The sequence below is a fragment of the Seriola lalandi genome, unplaced genomic scaffold (assembly GCF_002814215.2).
Source record: "Seriola lalandi dorsalis isolate HSWRI2012SDOR001 ecotype SW California unplaced genomic scaffold, Sedor1 jcf7180002054556, whole genome shotgun sequence".
NCBI classification, from domain to species: domain Eukaryota; kingdom Metazoa; phylum Chordata; class Actinopteri; order Carangiformes; family Carangidae; genus Seriola; species Seriola lalandi.
This window is the reverse complement of record NW_019525109.1, coordinates 1,232,015-1,257,692: the sequence shown is the minus strand read 5'-3', so window position 1 is coordinate 1,257,692 and position 25,678 is coordinate 1,232,015. Positions and strand designations below refer to the sequence as shown.

The 25,678-nt window shown below is 40.8% G+C and overlaps 2 protein-coding genes and 1 long non-coding RNA gene across 4 annotated transcripts; 2 read left to right on the top strand and 1 right to left on the bottom strand.

Moving 5' to 3' along the window:
• Window positions 1-793: 793 nt before the first annotated feature.
• On the top strand, window positions 794-9,971 carry aftphb (aftiphilin b). Its single transcript, XM_023415700.2, has 10 exons — window positions 794-936; window positions 2,712-4,198; window positions 4,469-4,638; window positions 4,872-4,998; window positions 5,209-5,265; window positions 5,519-5,632; window positions 5,746-5,806; window positions 9,005-9,097; window positions 9,298-9,421; window positions 9,551-9,971. The coding sequence occupies exons 2-10, from the start codon at window positions 2,747-2,749 to the stop codon at window positions 9,693-9,695; spliced, it is 2,343 nt and encodes a 780-aa protein (XP_023271468.2). The 5' UTR covers window positions 794-936; window positions 2,712-2,746; the 3' UTR covers window positions 9,696-9,971.
• On the bottom strand, window positions 7,655-9,098 carry LOC147818593 (uncharacterized). The gene is made up of 2 exons (XR_015437830.1): window positions 8,980-9,098; window positions 7,655-8,875 (listed from the first exon to the last, which is right to left on the bottom strand). It is a non-coding gene; the product is annotated as an uncharacterized LOC147818593 (long non-coding RNA).
• Window positions 9,972-10,672: 701 nt separating the features above from the next.
• actr2b (actin related protein 2b) lies at window positions 10,673-24,340 on the top strand. Of its 2 annotated transcripts, XM_023415736.2 has the most exons (10): window positions 10,673-10,819; window positions 13,992-14,102; window positions 14,663-14,677; window positions 15,988-16,203; window positions 16,847-16,919; window positions 17,541-17,677; window positions 17,886-18,035; window positions 19,663-19,808; window positions 20,096-20,228; window positions 22,682-24,340. In XM_023415736.2, the coding sequence occupies exons 1-10, from the start codon at window positions 10,772-10,774 to the stop codon at window positions 22,850-22,852; spliced, it is 1,200 nt and encodes a 399-aa protein (XP_023271504.1). In that variant the 5' UTR covers window positions 10,673-10,771; the 3' UTR covers window positions 22,853-24,340. The 2 variants fall into 2 exon arrangements, with proteins under 2 accessions (XP_023271504.1, XP_023271505.1); XM_023415737.2 differs by lacking the exon at window positions 14,663-14,677 and having other exon boundaries at window positions 10,683-10,819.
• Window positions 24,341-25,678: the final 1,338 nt, after the last annotated feature.

Genomic DNA, 25,678 nt, shown 5'->3' with positions numbered 1-25,678 from the left:
GAAAGTGTTTTATATTTACAGATCACACATTTACTCACTGATTGTCTGTTCGCACAAATACCACTGAGACAAATCTACCTCCATAGACAGGAGATGAAAATGTGTTGACAAGATGGGATTGAATCCTATGATGCTCTTCCTTAAAGAAATTAAATGTCATTAGAGTAAATGCTTTTCTGTTGGCCTAATATTCAGTTCAGAGTATTGAAGACATTTACTTGGCCATGTTGTGGATCCACGTCGCAGCACATATTATTACAATCTGGATTTAAATGCAGATTTTTCACCTAAACATTAAATCTGTGAACCAGCATAGTGCAACAAAAATAGGTGTCAAGATTAGTGATGCTGTTTAAGTTAATTTCATTCCCCACCTATGTCATTTAAATTCAAAATAACATCAGAATTTTTGTCATTGTCAGAATTTGTTGTGTTTTGGTTTCAGAATGATGGAGACAGAAAATATGATGCAGGCTCTGGATGATTTTTTTTCCTGAGCAACTATCATGTTTTCCCCAAATGACGTACAAATGACTTGATACAGTAAATCATTTCAATGTCAGTAAATACTGAAGTTGAATGTTTACAATGTCTGACTCCGCCCCTGATCCTAACCATATCAGAATAAACTAAGAGGTGTTGAGTCAAATCTCCCCAGTAGGTAACGCACACCATAGACATGGACAAGAACAAAGATCGTCTATTTTTTTTTATTAAAGCAGAGTCACTCTCTGGTCTGCAAAGTGAACCCCGGATATTTCCCCTAACTGCTCTTCGCAGCTGACTAATCATGGCTCCTAGAAATGGGATGTAGTGAGCCCTCTCGACATTGTAAACATCCCAATTTAAACTCATCGGAGAATGATGGTGAGAGGTGATGGAGAGCGGAGCTGCGGCACTGACAGACAAGAAGTGACGAGACGGCAAAGTGAACAGGTGATGGTAAATTAAATAACGGCTCACTGTAATGCAAGCTAGCAGTTAGCCCCGTTTAAATAGCATGTCAGTGTTTTTGACGGATAAACAGCGTTAGTGGCTTCACTAGCTAGCTTGTTGTAATGTTAATGCTAATCAGTGGCTGTGTTGTAACGAGATAGCGGTTGGGGTTGTAGGTTGTGCTCCTTATTTTTAAACATAACGCACAGTGGATTATCCGTAAATAGCTAGCTTTGCAGTTTCGTTAGCAGCTAATGTTCGCACGGTTTCATATGCAGCTGTTTAATTTCATGGCATGACACCAGACTGTCGTCAATCTATTGTGTAAAAAAAATACCTGTTAGCTTATGCGGTAGTAGGCTAGTTCTTGTGTGTTTGTGTTAAAGGTTTAATATAGACACTAATCCATGATCCTGGAGTGGCTGCTGCAGGCGCAGGACTTGGTTTGAACTGTTCGTCTAAGTGGCACAAAGCATCGGATAGTGTGTCATGTATCAGTTTACTGTCCGGGGCCAGTACTTGCTTCTTTTTCCACTCCAGGATCAGCACCACATAGAGCTGGGAATACCTCAGTGAGATGTGAAAATTTGCCAGAGAAGATATGTAAAGGGATGAGATTGTGCAATAGATTTTTAAAGTTCATGTTTTTTTCAGTTTTTTCCTCTGTGTGAAGCAATTTCCTCAGTTTTTTTCCTCAGTCTGCAAAAAGTCTAAACTAAACCAAAACCAAATGTGCCTCAGGAAATCAATTTGTAACCAACTTATACTTCCATTTTAACCTTTTGTCAGACATGAAGCGGATACCTACATAATCTAATACTCTCTCTCATCTGCTTCACATTAGGGCTGCCTCACATTTGAGAAGGTGGAATGAGCAAATGTTTGGCATTTTCAGGTGAAATAATTTAACGATTAATTGATTATCCAAACAGCTGCAGATTGATCAACTAATCAGTTAATCGACCAATTGTTTTGGCTCTATATCACATAAAAAAGGTGATAGAACCAGCAATACATAATATCTGTTAATCAATCTGTGAAATCTAAGATCCAGAATACATAAAACAAAACATGGAAATAAGCATTTTCAAAAAAGAATTGCGATTTGTAAATGGTAAGATCCTCAAACAGGTCAATTTTCAGTTTTTTAGTTTTCAGTGTAATGCTCTTCCATTCAAATTATTTTAGCATTAAATCTTCAAACTAGTTATAGGAACAGTCAGATCTTACATGTCCGAGGGCCTCAGGCTGCACACAAGTTGTTAGAGGAGAATAGGAGAAATGTAATCTGTTGCCAGAACATTAAAAAACAAGTAGGCAAGTGATGTAAAGGTGCTATAAAAGGTGCTATAAAATGAGTTATATTACTAACAGTCCCTTTGGTATTCTCAGTGTTTGTCCATGGAGGTATTTAATATGCTGTCAGTATCCAATATGATGTCAGGTGAAGCTATCTTGAAGGTTTATGTAGGCATCAGGTAGCAAGACGATGTACTGTTTGCACTCATTCTGCATGCATGTCATGAGGACGTTGATCTCATCGTAGTAAATCTGCTCTGAGAGAAGAGCCTACAGACAAGGCTGCACCACAAATAACACCAACTCACCTGTAGTCTAAAGCAAAAATCATTTTATCTCCTGACACACTCGGACTCCATGAGTAGACCAACTATCTTGTTTTAAGCAATTACCATCATCAACAAACATTTTATTTAATGTTTTCTCTGCTTGTTCATGATCCTCCTCTTCCTTTTCTTTTCACTTTTGTCTCCCAGGTGCATGAAGCCTTCAGGTCCTGTTAGGTGAACACATGGAGCCATACATCATGCCCTTGCACTCCTCCTCTCCCCCTCCACTGGAGGATGATGGCGACGGGGAGGCTGGATCAGAGGAAGACGAGTTTGGAGACTTTGGGAGATTTTCTGTCGGGGTGTCCTGCTCCCCTCGAGGCTTCGCTGATTCAACTCGGCCAACATCCAGCCTCAGAGAGCCTTCCCCTACCACAAAGCCAGCCACCCATCAACCCAACTGCAGCTTTAATCACCCAGTTGAACAATCACAACCTGTATCCACTGTGAACTCGGGTTCCAGCAGACGACAGATAGACATGGAAGGGCAGGATTGTAATGCTGAATCAAATTTGCACCTCACAAACGGATATGCTGAAGAAGACCACAACTCTGGGGCTTCCATAGCGGGCACTTGCTCTTTCAAGGAGGAAACGGGGTTTGCTGATTTCACCGTGTTTACAGAGCAGGCAGCACACCCCTGGTGCTGTGGCCTCTCTCCCATAGGCAGCACAGAGCAGTGGGTTGGCGGAGTGGAAGGGACAAACTTAGGCGAACAAATGTGTGATCCAGGTCATGATGTTATCATGGACTCTGAGCCCAGATCTCATTGTGCATATAAGGCAAAAGGAAACGTTTGCACTAAGGTCAAGCACTGTGAGAGAAGAGATGCAGCATCTCAGGACCACCTTCAGCCTCAGGAAGCTGCAGCAGCTTCGGGATTTCCATCTGAACAGCCTCGTCTCGGGGCGGAGGATGTAGGCGAGCTCCGGGACAGTTTGAGGGAAAGAAGGCGCAGTTTAAATTCTTTTCAAACCTCAGAGGTGCAGGAGGATGGAGTGTCGAAGAAAGACGGAGAGAAGAGCGTTTCTACTGCCCCTCAAACATTGAGTGTGTATGAGTCTGCTTCAGATGACCTGGCATCCTCCTGTGATGATTTGTCATTTGCTGACTTGGAACCAAATGTTTCATCTCTTGCTTCACAAGGTGATCAGACAGACTGGGACCAGACTGATGATGAGGATGAAGATCTGGGAAACAGCAGCATGGCAAATCTCAGCCGGTCTGAGGCAGAGAAGGGTTTTCATCACTGCGACCAACCTGCGACTCAGGAAACCTCTGCTACCTCCAACCAGTCACATTCTGTAACACATACAGAAGATGAATTTGCAGACTTCAATGACAGTAGCTGTGAGCATCACAGGGACCAGGAAGGTGTACAAACAGCTGATGTAAGGGTGCTGAGTCTAGGCAACTTACCACCGAGTGACAGCTTTGCAGATTTCTGCTCAGCGCCCACACAGGAGGATGGAGAAGGGTCATGGGCGGAGTTCCAGGATCAGAGGGCTCAGGAGGAGGGAAACTCTTGGACACAGGACAGAGACCAAGTCAGCAGCTTTCAGCCTGATGGGGACACAGAGGAAGAACAGAACAGGGAGGGACAGTATGGAGTTTTTAGGAGAAACAGCTGTCAGGTGGGAGACATTTCACTGAAAACTGTTGATAATTAGCAGGATAAAGTCAGAGGAAAAGTAGTTCCAGAAGGTGTCAGTTGTTTTATTTTGCAGGGCTTGTGATGGATTACTCTTTCTGTTTTCCTTTTATTATCATTATTTTTATTGCTTTTTTTGTCACATCCCAAAAACATTTGCCAAAAGTTTCAAGAATAAAAGCGAGTCAAAAAGTAGGTTCATATTTCACATTACATTTGGACTGATCTTTTCCTCTTTTTTTTTTCCGGTCAGGCGTCACTGTCGTGCCGTATCCAGCAGCTCCTCTGGGCCAGTTTCCCAGAGGTAGTGGTCCCGACGGTGGAAGGTGAGGAGAAGCCGCTGAGCCTCGGTGCTCTGTTTCACACCCGACACCTCCCTGAGGGTGAGGAGGAGAGGATGCCAGAACTCAGTGCTGCTCAGTGGTGAGGAAAACTTGCTGAATTAGAAAGATGGTGGTGATGATGACGGTGGATATATTAATAGTCTTTGACATTTTCACTTAAAAAGAACCAGTTTTACTTCAAACTTGGTAAATAGTGCTACTTCAGATGTTCTTCTTGTCATTTCAGATTTACTCTCATTTCCTTTCTCATGAATAGTTATTAATGTCTCTGTGTGTCTGATCCTGCTTTTAAATTCTCTCACCATTTCTCAGTGTGCAGCAGGGCCTGTGGTGGCCACACCAAGATGTCCACAGTGCAGTCGGCCTCCAGTTTCAGTGGGGTGGTTCTCATTCAAACAGGACTCTGCTCAGGTGCCTCGGTGTGGACACGAGGAACATTGTGAGTTTGGCAAAACATAAAAACTAGTGTTTATCAGTGACCCTAACAACATCTTCACCAGTAGAGTTAAAAGCTGAAACTATGACTGCAGTGATTGATCAATGCATTTGACTTACAGTACGGCTCAATCGTTTTAAGTAATGCTATACTGCAGATTCCTAAAATGCAGAATCCGATGTTTTTATTTTGTATGTCTTTGCCCTCTGAAAGATTTTCATCGGCATGAAGAAGCAGCCAGTGGCTGTTCCTGCTTTTGCTTCCAGCCTGGTGAGTCAGCTGCAGGAAATGTGAACAAAATGAACTTGTTTTTAGTGGAAAGAAGCATTGTAACATAAGAATACCAATATCAGCGGTGTGTAATAGAAGACTATACAAAATGTATTCATTGTGTGAATACAACAATACAATACATGACAGCTTCAGTGCTATAAAGAGATGCTTTGTTTTGTCACTTTTATTTTTGCCACTTTTGCTTATTATAGGTTCTTTATTCTGTCTCCACTGTTTTATCACCCATCAGGGAATGCTAGAGCCCACCAAAGATTCTGTGCCAGCTGTCTGTTCCCCAGGACACACAGCAGTCACAGCACAGACACCTACAGGGACCCGAACCCCCTCAGCAGACTCAATGCGGGTAAACTGGTCTGTTTGATTTGATATGACTGGTGTGAAAGGGACCAGAGTGTAACACATGAACACATTTATATGGGATAATCTTATAAATGAAGTTCACTTCTCTCTCTGTAGGAGGCGCTCCCCTCCAGGCAAATGGACTGGAGCAGCAATGGCCTTAGCAGCTCTCAGGACGGTACGTCCCCTCGCCGAGCCCCTCACTTCTGGGGCCGGAAGTAGACTACCAGCCAACACTTACACGGCTTCTTCTAATGAGCCCAAACCTTTGAGAGTTTACTCTGGGCTCCTCTGGACTCCTCCTCTCCTCCTCCAGGGCATGTGTGCTTCTTTTGATTTACACCGTGTTTCCCCTCAACACAGTCAGCTGTAGAGACTACAGTTTGTGAAAATATGACATTGTTATTCAGTTGAATTTCCTCTCATGAATAACAATGTTACAGCCAGTGTTCAGAAAACTCATGTTGTCGAGAAACAAGAAACTATCAGAGGTATAAGATCCCACTGACCCAAAACTGGGACCAAAAATTAAACAGATGTGCAGCCAAACAGAAAAATGAACGTTCAGTTGCATTATTCCAAATCAATTACAGGGGAAACACTGTACTGGCTTCCCTTTTCTCCCTCCTTCAGTTATTCTAATGTCTCATCTTTACCTGCTGTCACCTTTTAGAAAGAATTGATCTCAGTATTTATCAGTCCCAGGTGTGAAGGGGAAACCCTGGGGTCTCTATCTTGCAGTGGTAACACTTGATATGGATGAAGGCTTCTTGATTTAATGGATGCATTCATCCCAAGAATCATTTCTTATTTTATTTATTGGTTGCCACTGTAGCTCTAACCCAGTGTTAATACTGGGCTGTACCCTTTACCCAGTGTATGGCTATATTACATACTCAGACTTAGCCCCGTAAATCTGACAGTATCATCTAATTTTCTGCTTTATTTCTTTACATTTTTGATTGAAACTATTTATTTGTTCATATTTGCTTATAAAGGGTTTCATGGTGTCCTCAGTTATGTTAGTCAACTTCAGAGAAATAAAAAAAAAAAAAAAGTTACTGGAAAAAGTAAACAACACGGATAACAAGTGTTATTCTTTGCTCAGGAAAATTTTACTAATTCAATTGAATTAGATTCAGATTTAGTACAGTAGTGTTTGTACAGACCTGGGTGTTATTTTCCTACTTTATCCTAAAACATGAATTCTAACAGTAATCATGAAGTAGATCTAACCGACATGATGACAAACACAAAGCAAAATAAAAGACCAGGAAAAAAGCAAAGAACAGGAGTTAGCATGTTGTTGGTGTCCTTTAACTTTTTTTTGCAGCAAATCTATAAACTTGTATGTTGTTGCAGTTAACATGCTGCTGCTTAAAAAAAGAAAGAAAAGAAGTTAAATCTAAATATTTATTGACCACAGAATAAAAACCACCGTTATCTGAATTTACTTTTTAGATCAGTGACAGACAGTGAACTCGGCAGAACAATCTGTATTGCCGCTGCATGTGTTTTGAAGTGGGTAACATGAAAGTATGCTAAATAATGCAGTGTGGTTTAAAGCTGTGCCAAGAGACGGAAAGGAAATGATTAGCTAAAAAAAACAGAATTACCGTATTTGGTAAAAAAGGGACTTTTACTGTAGGAAACGATTGCCTGACCGTCAGTTCCATGTTTGGTATTGCACTGTTGATTTGTCAGCATGTGGACATGTTTGTAGTATGCAGACACGTGGAGATGAGCAGCTGATAAGATGAACTTAATTTACAAGTAATTTCCTAGAAGGCACTTAGTTGAGTCCATTGGTGTAGACAACACTGACATTTAGATTCAACAGAGGCACCTTCCTTTTTCTCCCCTATTTCCATTTATGTTCAGTTTTGAACTTCATTATTTTGATCCAGTCACACCATCAACTCAACCCGGACAGATGTTCAGTGATGAAATAACATAAAAGCATAAAGGCATCAGTATTGACACCAGACCAGTGTTGCAGTAATGACGTATGAGCAGCAGAGGGCAGTGAAAAGCTCAAAACATATTTACTGTATTTACTGTAGGAACAAAGTCAAACCGAGAAATCAGCCAGAAATACAAAGAACTTGCACCACGTATGTTTTAATAATTTGTTTGTTTGTTATATTTATTTCTTAATTTTGTTATTTTTGTCAAGATAAAAATGGTGACACAGCAAGGAAATCGAGTTTACGCTGCTTTCTGGTTTTTCTTTTTTACTCCTTTTGCACTGAAGCATATACATATACTATCAGCATGCTGAATAGGATAAAGTGTTTGATTGCAAAGCACCTCATTTTGAGAAAATAATTGATACCTGACATCCACTTTTTCAGTGTTTCGTTACCAATCAAAGGTGTTTCTACAACATTTCTGTAACTGCAATTACAGTATTTCATAATGAGTTGTGCCTTTATGCCAGCAATTATTTTCTTAAAACGACTTTTTTTCCAAATGGTGAAATTCTCTCTGGACCTATAGGTTGTCGTGTTTTTTATTTATTCAGATTTACTGCTCAAATCCAGATCTAATGCACTGCAATAAGGACTTGTGGGAAATCCTTGTAAATACTGAAATAAATCAGTTGATCGTTTCTGCTTTGTTTTGCCTCTTTTCCCTCAGCTTTTCTCTCTTGCCAGAAGCAGTATCACCTTTCTCTATGGTTGAATGCAAAGCTGGAGTATTCAAACTGCTTTTTTAAAAACTAGAAGAGAGAAGTGAGCGTGCAGCCTGCAGGCGTTGCCACCATGACACACATGTCACTATTGGGTGTGGTTACAGGGACCACACACATATGTCATGTTGGTTGTGGGCAGAGAGACTTAAAACATTCAACCAAAGAGGGAAGTGAAACATTTGCTTTTTAACCTGGAAGTTACTCTTCAAGGGAGTCTAACTTTTACATATTTGCATGTAATCAAGCAGGAAGTCGTACTTCAGAACTGACTTCTGCTGTATCTCGTGTGCACACTTCCTTGAAGGTTTAGCGAGAGTTGCATTCAAGAGGTTTCAACAAACAGTGAAATACTGGGGCACTTTGGACCCCTGTGATGTTAGTAATGTTATTACCATGTCAGTATTGTTTCAGTGACTTCATGCTGAATGGTGGCTTTGACATGTCATGGTTAAGGGACCTTTGAACATGAATATAAAAAGACGTTAGACATCAGCTTTGCATTGCTTTGTTGAGCGTCGTCTGCTGTGCCACTCTCACTCTCTCAGTCTTCCTCTGTAAAAGGAGAAAAAACATCAGTCAGAAGAACATACTTAATCTCCTTTTATGAATAAGAAATCAAGCTCCCCTATACCTCATTACCCCATAACAATCCTCACCTGCTGTCTCCCCTTGCTAGCACAGGTTGCTCTGCTCTCAACCTGGATTATTTTGGTCCTGAGGAGGAGAGCAGATCCAGCAGTAGCAGCAGCAGCTGTAGCAACAGTCCTCCACCAGGTCAGCATATGAAACTGCAGCATCTACATTTTATAAACTGTTCATCAGGTTAAAAGGATGATAAAACTGTCAGTAAGTCAGTATACTGTTGCTAAATTTAGCCTGTGTGTGAGTATGTGTCCTCTTTGACACTCAGCGGGTGCTTTGTCACCTGTGTAACATGCTTTATGTGTGTTTGTTAAACACACTCACATGTAAAGGAGTTGACCGTGAGCTGTATGAGTTGACCATGAGCAAACTGGAAACTAGCAGTAACAGCTGCCACCTAGAGGATACTTTGAATCGCCTGATGTCCGCTGCAGAGAAGACAATCAGGTCAGCTCAGCTGTTACAACCATTTACTTTGAATATTTTGTTATTTATATAATTTTAAGGCATTCATACAATGAGCAAAAATCTAAATCATACACGAGGATCTTAAAATACTCGTGCTGTGTTTGTGTTCTTCATAAGGAAACCCAGACAGCGTGAAGAGCTGAGTGTGGAGGCTGGCAGGGTGATCGCCGGACTTCCTAACCTGTCCTTCATGAAGGCCAAGGTCCTCATGTTCCCAAGCATCCTCATACCCAAAGAAAGCAGTTCCTCAGACTTAATGTGATGTCCTCTCAACACACATTCATGCTCTACATATGCAGGATTGAAATACTCCATAGAGATTGATCTTCCTGTTTTGGTCAAAATACTCCACCTGCTGGCTATCTTCAGTCTTAACCCCAAAAATTGAGCTCTTAGTCAGAAAAGAGGCAGAATAACCTCATGTATATTATCTCATGCATTCATTTCAATTTACTTTAATCTGCAAGTATTACTCTTCTTAAAGTCAACACACACACGCTGATTCACTCTAGAGATTATTTCAGCAAAAATTAATTTAAATTGTTTATTATGGATTATTTATGTATTTATTTTATATGATAGAATTATTATAATATTCTTGCATGTAGATGTAAAGAAAAGAAAAGTATTTTCCTTCTAGGAAATTTAAATTTTTTGAATTTCCTTTTTCTATGTTATGGTTATGGACTGTCAGCCTGTGAAACTGGTCATTTGATTCCAATTTTTGGAATTTGGATTTTCTTTTTTCCTTTTTTTTTTCATTATAGTTATTCCACTAAATGTCAGTAGGGTGATTTGAGGACAGTGAAAATAAAACAACTGAAACTCCTCTAGTATAACTCATAGGCTACTTGTTACACAGGTCAATCATGACTGTAATAATGTAGTGATTTGTGGCTGCTCATGGGTCAGAACGGCTGCATGATGTGATCACATTGCAAAATGGCCTCTAGTCTAAATTTTGTCTCAATTTTCATTTATAAACAAATGATGACCAGTGGAAAGTGCTAATCATTTGGGAAGCAAAAATTGGGAGGGGGGGATACACATACTTATATAAGTTGAAAGTGGAAACTGAATTGCATGTTATACTCGGAATTTAATTTGTTTCTTGCGATGCAATCACTACGTGCATTTGTTGTGACCGTTATGTGAAATACGTGATGTGAGGACTGTGAATCTGAACGCACTTACCTTGGAGGGAGTGCCTGTCATTTGAACGGCTCCGTCACCGGATGAGCACCCTTCCCTTCCTCCTCTGGGCCGGGTTGGTGTGTCTTCCTTCCGGCTTGCCGAAGAAAGTTGAGGGAGGTTCAGCGGCTACTGGGCTTTTACATAATGGACAGCCAGGGAAGGAAAGTGGTGGTCTGCGACAATGGGACCGGGGTAAGTATGCCGCCTTGGTTTGACGCGCTATCAATAAGTGCCTTTGTTTAAACGGCGCCGTTTATATCGAATGATTTGCTGAAACAGGAAGTGGGGGTGTCAGCGTCCAAGCTAGCTAGCGTTAACTGGGTGGGTAGCTAGCCAGCCAGACTGTTAGCCAGCTAATTTTCATTCATCCAGACTCTTCGCGGAAATAGCACGAAGACTGGGTGTTATTGTCAGGATGAAAGCTGAATACACAGCTCTGGGTGAAGCTATCACAGCTGCATACACCCCAAAAATAAGCAACGGCTCATTTGCTGCCTACGGTTATTAAGCTACCGCAGCTAGCTAGCCTGCTAGCATGTAACAGCTGACTGTCTGGTTTATTCTGTCACTCATTTCAGTGATTTATTTAACAAACGACGCGGACTTTGCAGATTCATTGTTTCTGTTGTGAATTTGGTTTAATTACCAAGCACAGCAGCTAGATATTTGCTCTGTTTTTCAACAATAGGTAGGTGTTACGTTAGCTAGGCCGTGTCAGGTGAATAGAGGAACCACCTTTAAACTGTGTTATCCTGTGCAGCAGCAGCTTTACTGAGAGAATTGTCTTTTTAGTTAAGTCTGTAGACCTTGAAAAGATCACAGAGAGTAAGCAAGTACCTTTTCTCCAGTTCTGTACTAAAGTACAAATTTATGGTGCTTGTATTTCCATTTTCTGATGCCTTCTACACATATCTCATTACATTTTAAGGTGGGAGGGAAATTCTGTATGTTTACTCCACTATACTTATTTTTGTAGTTACTTTTCAGGTCATATAGTCCAGTCAAATTGTATTTATATAGCCCCAAATCACAGATTTGCCCCAAGATCCTTAAAATAAACGAATGAAATCTATTATCCCAAGATTAAACTGGTGGCTCCCAACCTGTTAGGCTTTTGGCCTTCACAAAAGTTTTGTACATTTCAAATGTCTGAGTTGTTAGCAGCTCCACCAAAGAGACATTTCCTCTCTACACTTCACATATGGTATCATTTAAATAACAATTTGAAACTGCAAGAGGTTAACCACTGGACTAAATGTTAACTGTATAGAAAGCAGTTAAAACTAGCTCCCCCTCAATCAGCTGCATGAGTAAAATTCTGCTTACACATTGGTAGATCAGTATTAATGATCTAATAATGTCATAAGAATTAATTAGTCACACTGCAGAAGGGGTACTTTACTTTTGATGCTTCAAGTAAATTTTGCTGAGGATATTTTTGCACTTTTATAAAAAGAAAAAGAAAGTAGGCCTTTGAACACAGGACTTCTATATGTAATGGAGTATTTTTCCAATTTGGTATTTTTCCATCTTCCACCACTGGACTATATTGTGTGTGGTTTACACTTATGCATTTGCCTGTAATCTGCTTGGTTTAGTGATTAATTCAGGACCTTTGACAGGTTGAGGTTGACAAACACTGTAGGAAGTTGACGGTGCGCAACAAGAAGTGTTGCAAAAGAGTCTACACCAAAGTGGGAAATAACCACCAGTCCAAAGTTGGTGCATCTGCATGTATAAGGAACCAGCTTGGTGGTCTTTTTGTCTCAACCTAGCCAGCTGGTTTAATAGTCCATTAGGCTGGTAAATGTAGGGGATTTTCAAGCAGCTGTGGTTTGTAGACAAAACAAGCTGTTTTTACTTCATCCAGCTTAAACAGTAACATTCTGTACACTTTGCTGATCTGTGTTTATGTTTAGTAATTATTCATTGCACATAGGTAATATTGCTTCTGTTGGAGCATAGGGACTTCCTGTCTAAACCTTGTCAGCAGTTAAAGAGGATGTTGGCTCAGCGTGTTACTGACTAATAAGGCTTTTTTCAGATGTGACATTTTCAAGAGCATTGTGCGAAGCCAGAAAAAAAAACTCAACCTGTGTTAGGGTTGAATTGAGAAGCCAAGAGGAAGTGAGAAAGTCTGAATAGCTGCTACATATGTCACTAACACATTTTCATCGACCTGATGCATGCTGTTTCATATCATAGTCCACTGTAAAATCTGACAGTTTAGCTTTGCTTTGTGCATCTGCAAGCCGACAGACAGCAAACAGATTTGTTTGGTTTACTGGTAAATTTCACTGTAATTCACCATGAAAGGTGGAGTAGTTTTGTGAGATACACATACTCGCCTCGCCTCGCCTGTTACAATCTTCAACCAGATTCCTTTGTGGGGGCAGGGCTACGTGCACTGATTCTGAAATTTTACCTTAAGTAGTTAAACACTGCTTGGTGGATCATCTTTGAATTTACTCCTTCACACTCGCTGGTTGGGAAAAAAAGTCTCAAGTCATGTTCTTTCACTTTTACATGAGGTTGTTTGAGGTCATGATACAAATAGCACAAAATGTAGAATCTAAACCACCCGGAGTATATTGTCGAGTTTCAGTTCTAATGCAGCGTAAATGCTATCTTTTCCTGGTCTTCAAAGCTGCTTACAGTTATATAGTTCTCAGTTATACGATGTTCAAGTGTAGCTCAATATAATGACCAGTAAATCCTCTCTGCTTGGCATTTTTGTTTTCACAGCACTTATAATTGTCTCTATAGTTAAGGATTTGTTGCAAAATGTTTTCACAATGTGAATAAATATTCTGGTATTTGATTGTATGAATAATCTTACAATTTTTTTTAATTTACTACTATTAACACAAGTGATTTTAAAATTTTGAAAAGAGAGATTTGAGGTACTGAATTTATACTAAACACACAGTTTTTCTGGGCCACACTGGTTGCTCTTCTGGTCAATGATATACCATTTATCAAGGCCGAGGCCGTACCACAGCAGCCCATGTTTAAATCCAGCTCGGCCCATTTGATGCATGTCATCCCCTCTCTCTCATCTGACAAACAATATCTTTAAAAAAAAATAAAAAAAAAAGATTTTCTACCATTGTGCTGGAGGCTAAAGCAGGTATTGACCACAGATGTTCATACATATTCACACATACGTACATAAAGGTTCCGGCATTGAAGCATCTGTGGTTACATTTTTGTTATTTCAGTCAGTCTAAATGTCAGTTTGACCCACTGTTATCAGCAGGATGACAGTAATGGTCTCTTGCTGTATTGCACAGCTTATCTCATCAGCATTTAAATGTATTTCCTAATCATTTACTCTGTGCTTTTCCTGTTCATCTCTTCTTAGTTTGTCAAGTGCGGCTATGCAGGCTCCAACTTCCCAGAGCACATCTTCCCTGCGCTTGTTGGGAGACCCATCATTCGCTCAACGGCCAAAGTGGGAAACATTGAGATCAAGGTACAAGATGGTCGATCTGATGTTCCTGGAATGATTGCTTTATTTGACCACAAAATCTTGATTTCAAGGGTGAAAATGGTCAGGAAACATGTGATAAGACAACGAGTGAAAAAGCAAAATATGAAATCACATATAATAGAGCAAAGTAATTTCCTAATATAAGCACAATATCAAAGCCACAGGCTGTCTTAAGTTGCCTGTAAAAGAGGATATAATTTTGTAGTAAGCTCTAATAAGAGTTAGCAGCTGAATTCAGCTCTGATATCTGTTAGATAACAGAATCAGTCCTATAACCACAAATCCTATCAGCTTGTTGTAGATGTCCTCCAAGTATAAATAAGATCTCAAGTGCATTCCTGCAAGTATGAAATCTTTGAATCAATACTGTAATTTGTCTAAAGATCAGTTCAGTCCAAAAGAGAAACGTCTGTCAGTTTCCCATTATTTTAGCATGAATCTCTACCTCTGTCCTGTTCTTTCCAATTCTTTTGTTTATTTATCTTTTTTTCATATATCTACCTTCCTCTTCCTCCATGTTTTGTTCCCCCACGATGAAGTAGAATGCCCAGAAGATGGTAAGTTCAGGTTGGTGTGTGCCTCCTGTTCTTGCCTGCTCCAGAGAGTTGTCATGTTTTGATCTCAACCGAAAATTAAGCTCTTTTCTTTATTTTTTTTATTTTTTTTGTGTCTTCATTTGTTTTCATTTTATCTTTTTTACTCACACAATGACTCCATTCTTCAACATCCCAACCAGTTTGCTGTTTTTTTAAGCGTGGAGTTTGAGTGGTGTTGGCCAAATGAGTGGCACAGAGTTAGATAGATATACAGCACCTCGTGTTAATGCACTCCTTTCTCCAGGCTAAAAGTGTTGCAGAATTGGCTGTGATGAATCATAGGCCAGCTGTTATCAATGGAGTGCTAAAAGAGATTTTGGACCAGTTCCATTTTCAGAGTCTCTGATCTGCTGGTGCATCCTGACAGCTAACCCCCCCCCCCCCCCCCCCATCCTGCTGCTATTTAAGGACTGAAATAATCACAACAGTTTTTAGCTAAAAAGAACTTAAAATGTGAGCAGGCAGAAAGTTTGATGCCAAATGTTAAATGTTCAGTATCTGTATGCATCACAGATCTGTTTTTCTTTACCATTCTGAAACAATGTGCATATCTCATCAAAGCGATGTCTAGATGTGAAGTTGCTTCTCTACTCTGCCGGTGTTTCACCTTTTACAATTGCTGAGGAAGTGTTCACACTCAAGGATGCATGGCAGGCAGCTGAAATTTAGAGACAGAAGCACATCTGTTTTTCTTTTTACTTTTTTATTTTTATTGAGACCACATGGAGGCGATGCCTGTGACTGGTACTTTGTTAATGCCAAAGCACACAGGATGAACCCATAAAATGGCTGCCTTCAGTAGGCTTTTGATGTCTCCAAGTGGAACGTGAGATGCTTGACTGTGTGGCTAACAGTGAGCTCTAACCCAGCGGTTGTTTACATTGCCAGGCTGCCTTGCATGCAGCTAGTTGAATGGTGCTAAAACAAGTGGTTTTACTGTAGCTAGAGGGAAGTGTTTCCAGGTGTGAATGCATGGAAAATAATGGCTTGTTATGCATGCTGGGTTTTAAAGTAAAGAGCTACATGAATGCACCTGACAGTTAACTCGTCTTAAGGTGAGTGACAAATAGATGATGAGTTTCCCTGATTTTAGCTGACCAGCAGGCCGAGGGGAAAGTTGAAATTAATGATTTTAGTGCCCAAACAAATACTTGTTGCTCATCCCTATGGTTAGTGACACTGACTGATCCTAACTGGGCTTCAGAAATGGAGGGCTTTGCTGCCTCACTTCTAAATATTTATCTGGGTTGACATTTGACCTCTCCCTTCAGGACCTGATGGTGGGGGACGAGGCCAGCGAGCTGCGCTCCATGCTGGAGGTCAACTACCCCATGGAGAACGGCATCGTCAGGAACTGGGATGACATGAAGCACCTGTGGGACTACACCTTTGGCCCAGAGAAGCTCAACATCGACTCCCGCAACTGCAAGATCCTGCTGACCGAGCCCCCCATGAACCCCACCAAGAACCGCGAGAAAATCATCGAGGTACGTTGAAATTTATGTGTGTTGTTGTAGTTGTAGTTGTGTGAGGGTAAAAGAAGAAGGGGAATCGGCTAACTTATGGCTGTCTCTGTATCATTGATTTGATATTTGATGTTACAATAGACTCATTCTCTATATCCAGTTAATCAAAGTAATGATCTTATTGGTTGTTAACCTCAACTGTTTCTTTCTTGTCACTATAATCTTTATAAAGCGCCACTATAGGTCATGGTACAGTCAGATACAGTGTCTACAACTTGCAGGCTCATGCTGCTTCTTGAGCAATGACTGGCTGTGTGTGATAGTCTGAGAGATATCTCAGTCAAGACAGACAGGCCCTTTCTAAACTTAAATATCCCTTTAATAGATCAATACACCTTCAAAACTGCTACATGTCATTAGAAGAAACACAATCAGCTGTTGGGACCATAACTTTTCTTAAGGAAAAGTTTTTTGAAGGAACAACAGAAATGACAGGAAGCTTATTTTAAGGCATTGTGGTAGCGCCTCTGTGAAATGTGTTACTTCTGCAATGTGCTACAGAGATATTTTTGCATGTGCTTTTGTGTAGATATCCTGTACGTATTGGCTTTTCATCAGCAAACAAGTATTCTTACTGTCTGATGTTTACTGACCTCTCCTGCAGGTGATGTTTGAGACCTACCAGTTTGCAGGAGTCTACATTGCTATTCAAGCTGTGCTGACGCTGTATGCCCAAGGTAAGAAGACACACATGCATGTTTGGGCTGCAAGTTGAAACAAAAATGACTTCTGCAGTTTCTTCATCACAAAAACTTTGTAGGTATTTTTCTATTTAACCAAAACCTCTAAACCACAAACTGGATTTACCCCAATAGCTGGGTGTTAGAACTAGTTGCTTTTGTGTTTCGGTTGTCACCCTACACCACCAAACAGAATTTAAGTGTGTAAACATTCTTGTGTGGCACTATTTAACTCCCATACCTTTGTCAAACAGTTTGTTAAAAGATTTGTTTCGGGGATCTACTTTGATAACAGATACGATAGTCTTTGTGCCAGAAAGTCTGGACAGTCACATGAACATCACTTTAATGTCCCAGTGACAGACACGATATCCTGATGTCATGTGACGTGTTCTGATGTGTTAAACTCCACCTGTGCCTGAAGCAGGATCAGATGAACTCTGGAAGTTAGTATCGACTGTTGAACACTTTTTAGCAGCTACATTAGATGTGTTATCTTTCCGGGTTTTTTTTGTGTTTACCCAGCTGACTAACAATGATAAGCCCAAAACTCACACTGGATAAACCTTAAATACAAACACAGCTTAACTTGTGTGTGCGTGTGTGTGTGTGTTTTAGGTCTCCTGACTGGTGTGGTGGTGGACTCAGGTGACGGTGTGACACACATCTGTCCAGTGTATGAGGGCTTCAGCCTCCCCCATCTGACGAGACGCCTGGACATAGCAGGCAGGGACATCACCCGCTACCTCATCAAGGTATCCAGTCCTTCAGAACAGTCTCAGTGACTCGGATTAACAAAGAACACAACAAAAACTAGCAGCCAACTTGTTCTTGTTTAAATAAATATATCAGGGGATCTCAATAAGTAACCCCCCCAAAACAAAAAGCTTCCTGACCTTCCTCACCTTCTATGTGCTTTTTCTTTTCTGTTTCCTTGTTCTGTTTCTGCCTCTCTGGGTGCAGTTGTTGTTGTTGAGGGGTTATGCCTTCAACCACTCTGCAGACTTTGAGACGGTGCGCATGATGAAAGAGAAGCTGTGCTACGTGGGCTACAACATCGAGCAGGAGCAGAAGCTGGCGCTGGAAACCACCGTGCTGGTGGAGTCATACACGGTAGACACATGTTTTAATTTTCAACATAATAAAACAGCAATAATATAGCTTTGTTTTAATAAAAACTGACAGGCACAGGGCATCAGTGCACAGGTTGTCGGTACATTCACTCCACAAATACCTACAGTGGAAGCTTAGGTTGGGTTTTTTTTGTAACTGTTTGTGAGAGTGATTTCACAGAGCTGTTTGACAGCTTTTCAGCTTATTATGTAAAATGGTGTTTGTTGTTGTTAATTTCACTAGGTGTGCAGACACAATTGCCAGAGTGAAACCAGATCTAAAAATTAGTTGCTGCCCTCACATGGAGATTGTGGGCATTGTTCACTCGGTTGGCCTTAAATATGGAGGAACATCACTGTCCCCTTGTCTCCTACTGTCTCCTGTCTAATATGTGTGCTGTAAAACGATAATAAAGAAAAACACAAGATGAATCAGACACATGAGATCAAGAAAACCAGTTGGGACACAGTGAAACTGAATATGAGGATAAAGAGGGCAGAGAAGGGGGTGTGTGAATAACTGCTGAGAAACACTGAAATTACTGTGGAAATGGGGACATACATGTGAGACACGTTAAGCAGCTGTTTTTCAGGTTGGGCGTTTTTACTTAGACACACAACACATTTCCAGCCCTCTGGGATTCTCATTTTTGTTTCGTTTACTTTTTTCTTTTTTCTTTTTTTTTAATGTAAAATTTGTTCTTTTTGTGCACGCCACATGTACACAAGTTTCACCTTTCTGCTTAAAATAGCATCATTGTATAACGAATCTCTCCCAAAGGGTTTGTTATTCACAAGTGGCAGTATTTTGAAGTAATCAAAACTAATGGGGTAACTGAATCTGTTTCTGCACTGAGCTAAGTAGACTACCACATGCCCATTGTTGGCTCTGTTAGACAGGGCAGTGCTGCTGACTAACTGTTTTCTCTGGGACTCAAACATATGGGGGTGCAGTGCTCCACCACCAGACTTGCTTTTCTTTCCAAGGCCTTTTCCCTGCAGAGGGAACCACAGAATCTAAACGCAGGACCTGAAGTCTGTGTTAACTGCACGCCTTACCGAGCACATGTTGTGTCTCAGAGCTCACTGTGACCATGTGTGTTTGGGTTAGTGTAGGCGAGTGAGTGTGTGTGTAGGCGTGTGAACATGTATGTGTAAGTATCGTTTTGTGTGCATGAGTGTGCCGAAACAAGGAGGGCAATGTAACTGTGGCCGAAAGGCCCTGAACTGCACGTTACATCATTTCCTGTGCAGCCACATTGCGGCTGAGGCTGGGCTGTGCTTCCTCCCACTGCCCTCAGCTGAATGAAGCCTTTTTATAGTCACACACATTCACTGTACTCACTTTGGAGCCTACGCTCTCTGTGCTTTTACTTGCTATACAATAGCATCAGAGTCTTGAGGGATTTTGTTTTCAAATTGTAGTAAACACAAACATCTCTTTAAAAAGAAAAAGAGGTATTGAGAAGTCCGGTCTTCCTCTCATACACTGCAAACAGAGTATCTTGGTCCTTACATTCAAGATTTACACTCTCTGTTGAGTCCTACATTAAATCCTACCTCTTCAGTGGTGTCATACTTCTTTTTTTTCCTTCTCTTTTCATCTCATCCCTCCCACACATCTCCAGCTGCCAGATGGTCGTGTGATCAAGGTGGGAGGAGAGCGGTTTGAGGCCCCTGAGGCTCTGTTCCAGCCCCACCTCATCAACGTGGAGGGTGTCGGAGTGGCCGAGCTCCTCTTCAACACCATCCAGGCGGCCGACATAGATACCAGGTGAGGCCAATGAGCACAGATACACTGCACTGTACTGAGAGCGACTTAGTGTTTCCACTCCAACACACATTGATACACAACAAACACAGATTTTGTTGTGTTCATGTCGAGTCACTGAGGGACTCAAATCTGTCTTGAAAGTACATTTTCGACAATTGTGGACGAAGAATACGACGATATCCCCACCGGGAGGGAAACTAGCAAAATGACTTGTGTGATTTTAAGATGCTTCTCTTCCTGTTTGCACGTTGACGGGTCTCACCCTCTTTGTGTTTTCCCGTCCTCAGGCCTGAGTTCTACAAACACATCGTGTTATCGGGAGGATCCACCATGTACCCGGGCCTGCCGTCTCGGCTGGAGAGGGAACTCAAGCAGCTGTACCTGGAGCGTGTGCTCAAGGGAGATGTGGACAAACTTTCGGTGAGAAACCGATCCACAACGCCACTTCTGTAATGATACTGTTGACTATGTCACAGTGTTACGGAAGTTCATCTGAGCTAAAACTGCTCAGATGTGGTTTGCAGAATGACTGTGACTTTTAAAACATGTCATACAAGATTCATTTTAGCCCAAATTTAAAATTTGGTTCATGTCAATTGTGCTGCAACCAATGCGATGCAAAGTTGACTGAACTTACTGCTACATTCAGATGAGCTGGTCTGGCTTTACTGCTCCAGGCTTCTCAGTTTGTGTGAATGAATATTTCCAGCTGATTCTCAGTTTGTTTAACTAGGCCTGGGTGGGGTTTGCCACATGTGAGAGAGCAGTAAAGTACCAGAAAGGTACAACATCCACAGGGAACATATTTGAGTCAGTTTAATGAGTAAACTGTGACTGACACCTGACAGTATCTCCTTTGTCCTAACAAGGAAGTCGCACACACTTGAATTCACAGTAGAATAAATGAAACACCTTTTTATTTGTGCTGCTACTATTTGAATACATTTGCAAGGTTTAGGAACAAAGTTTATGAATATGCAACATCTGAGTCTGGTGCATTGTACACAAACCACCACCAGGCGGTGCCAGAGACTAATAGACATTCATTTAACTTAATCAGAGCACAACACTTTAATCACAACATATTTAGGGTTCACTTCCCAATTATAAATATTTGTTTTGGAAAAATATCACTACATTACATTTCCATGTCAGTATCCCAAATACACAGACCGACTTTGTAAACAAAGGACTACAGATGACTCATAAGTTTAATAGCAAGTCATTATGTACTTTACTTCTCTGCCCACAACTGCAGCCAGCCTCGCTTTCCTCAAATTGTTTATCTCATTCTCCAACGGCAGTGCGTGTCTTTCACTTATGTTTCGTGAAAAGTCACACACGTGTTACTTTTAATGAAATGTGTTCAGTCTGTAACAAGACATCTATCTACTTAGATAGATCCCCATTGACCCAAGGTCATATTTATACTAAATACTAAAACCCCCGGAGGCTCGGAAGATGGCCGATTAGTTGTTTAGTCTCTCATATAGAGCGGAGGCTGTGGTCAGCTCCAGTTCATGTTGATTACACTAAATTCAAACATGTTGGGGAAAAGAAGCATCAAAACATCCACTTAAAACTTTTCAAGTCATTCCTGTTGCATATTTCACTTCCCTGCTATTCTCTGCTCCGTCTGATCTTCCAGACTTTCTGAATGAGGATAAATACACCACCTCAGTTTGTAGCTTGCACCTTTGAGCTGTTTGTTTGTTGCTGCAGCTATGTTTAGACAGCTAGCCACGTGAGCAACAAATAGAAGCTGCGTCTTTCGCCCTATTTGGTGAAAATATGAGTGTTTGGACATACTGAGCGTGCAGACAGCGTAGAGAAGTGGGTTATGTTGCAGGAGCGGTTTGAATGGTGTTTCCATTATAAAATCTTGGAGTAAATTGTATCAACCATGAGGTGAAGATGACCACAGCTGTTGTGAAGCCACCATTCAAGCTGGTTTTAGGCAAATTGTCATCGCACTAATCAATATTTTTACATAAACAATGGGTTAAATGACTGTGTAATGTGACAGGTATCGCTCGTAGCGGCAAACCCACAGAGAATCAGCACTTGACCCTGCATTTCCCCTGAGCTCTACAGAGCCTTTTAGCATCTTTAAGCTTATTGTTTTGGATTTACAACCCAAAAGAGTGTTTTGGTTCAGGTTCACTGCTCACATTAGTGTGGTTTCTGCAGACAGCAGGCAGCTGCTGTCAGTTATCTCCCTCAGGAGCTGGTGGAGACAAAAACAGAGTTAAAATGAGACTGAATATTGACTTTAGTTTCAGTCTCTCAGTTTCTGCTTTATGTTTAAATTGCTAAATGTTCTCCAATGATTATAAGCTGATAATACTTACTAATCCTAAATCTATTAATACAAGTGGTAGAAATGTTCATGCATGTCCTTAATGCCACATATGCTACTAACGTCCTCATAGCGAGGGTTTCATATACATTATGTCCCTGTTAAAACAGTATACACATCTTTTAGGTGTTACTGTAAATATTGGTCCCTCTAGCTGTTTTATTTTACTGTTCTGACTTGTTGCTCTCTCTGGTCGAGCAAAGCTGCCTGGGGCACCGAAATCATGACAGTTGTTCTCCGGTTTGCTGTGGCAGCGATTACAAATGTTTTATTTTAATGTACAAGCACAATGTTTATGCATCTGGATCAAACTCTAATGTAGTCCAAACTGATACTGGGAAAAAAGCTCACACTGACTAGAGACACATTAAGATCTGTATCATGTCTGAGGGGAGAAAAACAAAACAATGGGCCACTTTGAGCAGCAGTGTGAACACCGCCCGAGCCACAGGTCTTGTCTTTGTTACACAGGATCTTCTCATACTGTACGTCTCTTTGTCCCCTTGTCTTGTAGAAATTTAAGATCCGGATCGAGGATCCTCCCAGGCGAAAGCACATGGTGTTCCTGGGCGGAGCCGTGCTGGCCGACATCATGAAGGACAAGGACAACTTCTGGCTGACCCGGGAGGAGTACCAGGAGAAGGGAGTCCGCGTGCTGGAAAAACTCGGAGTCACCGTCAGATAAAGCACTGAACGGACAGACCACGCATACACACATACAAATACACACATATACATGACATGCACACACTTTCCCCCCTCGCCCCCATCGCAGAGTATATAACTATTTATCCCTCTTCTCTCTTTCGGCTCTTGATTCTCCTCAAACATCAAAGGGAGTCGAGCCGTCACCTCCCCGCTCTCCTCCTCTCTCTCCTCTTTGCCTCTCTTCTCTCCTGGTTTGGGATTGGTTCACACTTTTCCTCGCAAGCCCTGATTTCCACTGGAACCCCTTCCTTTATTTTAACTAGGAATAGAAGGGTTAATGTTGCCCCGCTGGTGTATTTTGGAGCCTGATTTTCATTGAGTGCTGGTGGAGAAGGTTAAAACCAGAGCGGGAAGTGTTTTTGATGTGAATTAGTTTTGGCAGGTAAAGCCACCAGCCACTGCAGCGAGTGGTCCAGAAAGTTTAGTTTTCTCCCTTGATTAAATATCCGGAGGGGATTAATTGATGCAAAGTTTCTAATCAACTCATAAGCGTCTGTAATATCACAATCAGGGTCCACCACAAACAGCCACGGGCCGCTTTCAGCATCTGTTCCAGGTGAGCGAGAACTGATCAGTTTTATGTCGGTTTTTATAAATGATATCATGACTTTTCTTTTCTGGGAGAGGGATTTCTTTTTCTTTTTTTTTTTTGCTTTTTTCCTTTTTTGTTGGATGTATGAGCTCATATCTTTAAATCAATTTTTTTTTTTTCCATTGACTTTTTTTCTTTTGTTGCTGTGCACTACTACCATTGTAAATGGAGTGTATTGTGGTAACAGAAGTTCCTCCATGTTTTTATGAAGAATTGATGGTTGATTTATAAAGGGACAAATACGCAAAGTAGAGGCCCCTGAGCTTGACATCGGTTGTGTGACGGTACTTTGGGGTTTGTGGGCGGTGAGACAATGACGGGACGTGGGTGGAGCGTTTTACTATTTGTTCCTCATCAGACCGCCTCGCCGCTGCCTCCTCTCCGGGTGTAAATCTAAAGCTGAATGAACGGGTGTGAGCAGTTGTAGCAACATTCGACTGCCATCCCGCTATAGTCCCTCACCTGTCGTGTTCCTTCAGGTTCACCGAAGCGCGGAGGCAGTCGCAGGTTGACGATGAGATCGATTTGAATCTGAGCACCGAAAAAACGGATAAAAATAAAACAGTTTTTTTTTTTTTTTCCGAAGTCGAAATGCTGTTGAGATCATATTTAAGTTCTCCAGTCTTTTCTCTCCCAACGGTCGACTTAATGATTTCTGGAGGCACTTCTATTTTGAGTATGATAAATGTGTATATTTTTTTTTTTTTTCCTCTTTCCATGAACGTTTATCCAGTGCCAAGTGCAGTTAATGTTAACTGGATCTCTTATGTTTTAATGTCTTTCTTTTTGTCAGTTTTTGTTTTTATTTTCCTGTGTTGTTCATAGCATAACTGCCTAACGCTGATTTAAATAAAGAAAAGTGATTTATAAGGATTACTGTGTGGCAGGTTTTTTTTTTTTTTTTTTTTTTTTTTTTTTTTTTTTTTTTGGTTTTAATTAACGGAGTTGTTTGAATAAAATATGGTGCAACTGCAAATCATGAACATAGTGATATCAAAAGACCTGTTCCACTCAGAATACATAATTTAGTGATCCATGATTCAGGCATTTTACAGGACTATAGTGCTGCAGCTGACAATTATCTTTAAAACGATTCATTTCTCGACTAATTGATTTACTTTGTTTTAAAAAAACATAGTGTAAAAATGGCCATGACATCTCCTCCGAGCCCAAATTGATGTTTTCATGTCTTATTTTTTTCGGACCAACGCGCCAAACTCCACAGATCCTCAGTTTACAGTGAAATAAATCAGAACAACTATAATTTCTCATAATTGAGAAACTGGAATCAGAATATTTGACATTTTTGCTTGAAAAATGACTGAGACTGTTGACTGATGATCAAAATCGTGGCCAATTAATTTGCAATTTTTCCAGGGTTTTCAACTGTACCACATCAGAGGAGGGAGCTTATTACTTATCTCTAGCACCTTCAGGACTTTTCATCCATTTTGTCCTAAAAGGAAAAAAAAAACCCTCAAAAGTTCATTCTTAACCTTGGAAATATAGTTTCACAAAACAACCGTGTCTGCTTCTGAAGACCATTTGATACAGTTGAAAGCTCTAGAAAAAGCTCATGAGAGACATGGGATTGTTTTGTCAGTCAGAACTTGTTCTACCTGTTGACATGCAGTCAGTCAACCTGAAGCTGTGAGTTATTTCTGGTCTGAGAAGAACAAATTAATACAAAGTAAAAGACGACTGATAAACATCTGAATAATCACAAACCGAGCTGATTTTCAAATCATCTTATGTGTCCTCTCTTGAATCTGCTTCATGCTCCAGATGCTGGTTTCATGTTGGAGCAGAAATTAAAAAACAAATATTTCCTGCTCATCTTTTCATAATTTTGCTTAAAAGTTATTTGGAAAACTTTCATAATCATGTTTTAATTTACCTTCTACTCGTTGCCTTAGCGGTTGAGAGCTGTACCACAGTACAACACTAAAATATGTGTGCGGCAGCGTATTTCCTCACAGCTCTGCAATGTGGAAAAACGACTTTGTTACTGTCGTAAGCAGAGAAAATAATGTCTGTTATTCCTGTTTGCATCTATTGTAATGAAGCCAGGGTTTTTATATGAACACAGGTTTTACTCCTGGAAATTCGAAAGTCGCCATTTCAAAGATAAATCTGCAACTGACAGATTATTTATAGCGTTTTTCGGTTTGGAATAAAATGTAAAAAGAAAAAATCTGAGGAGTGAGAAGG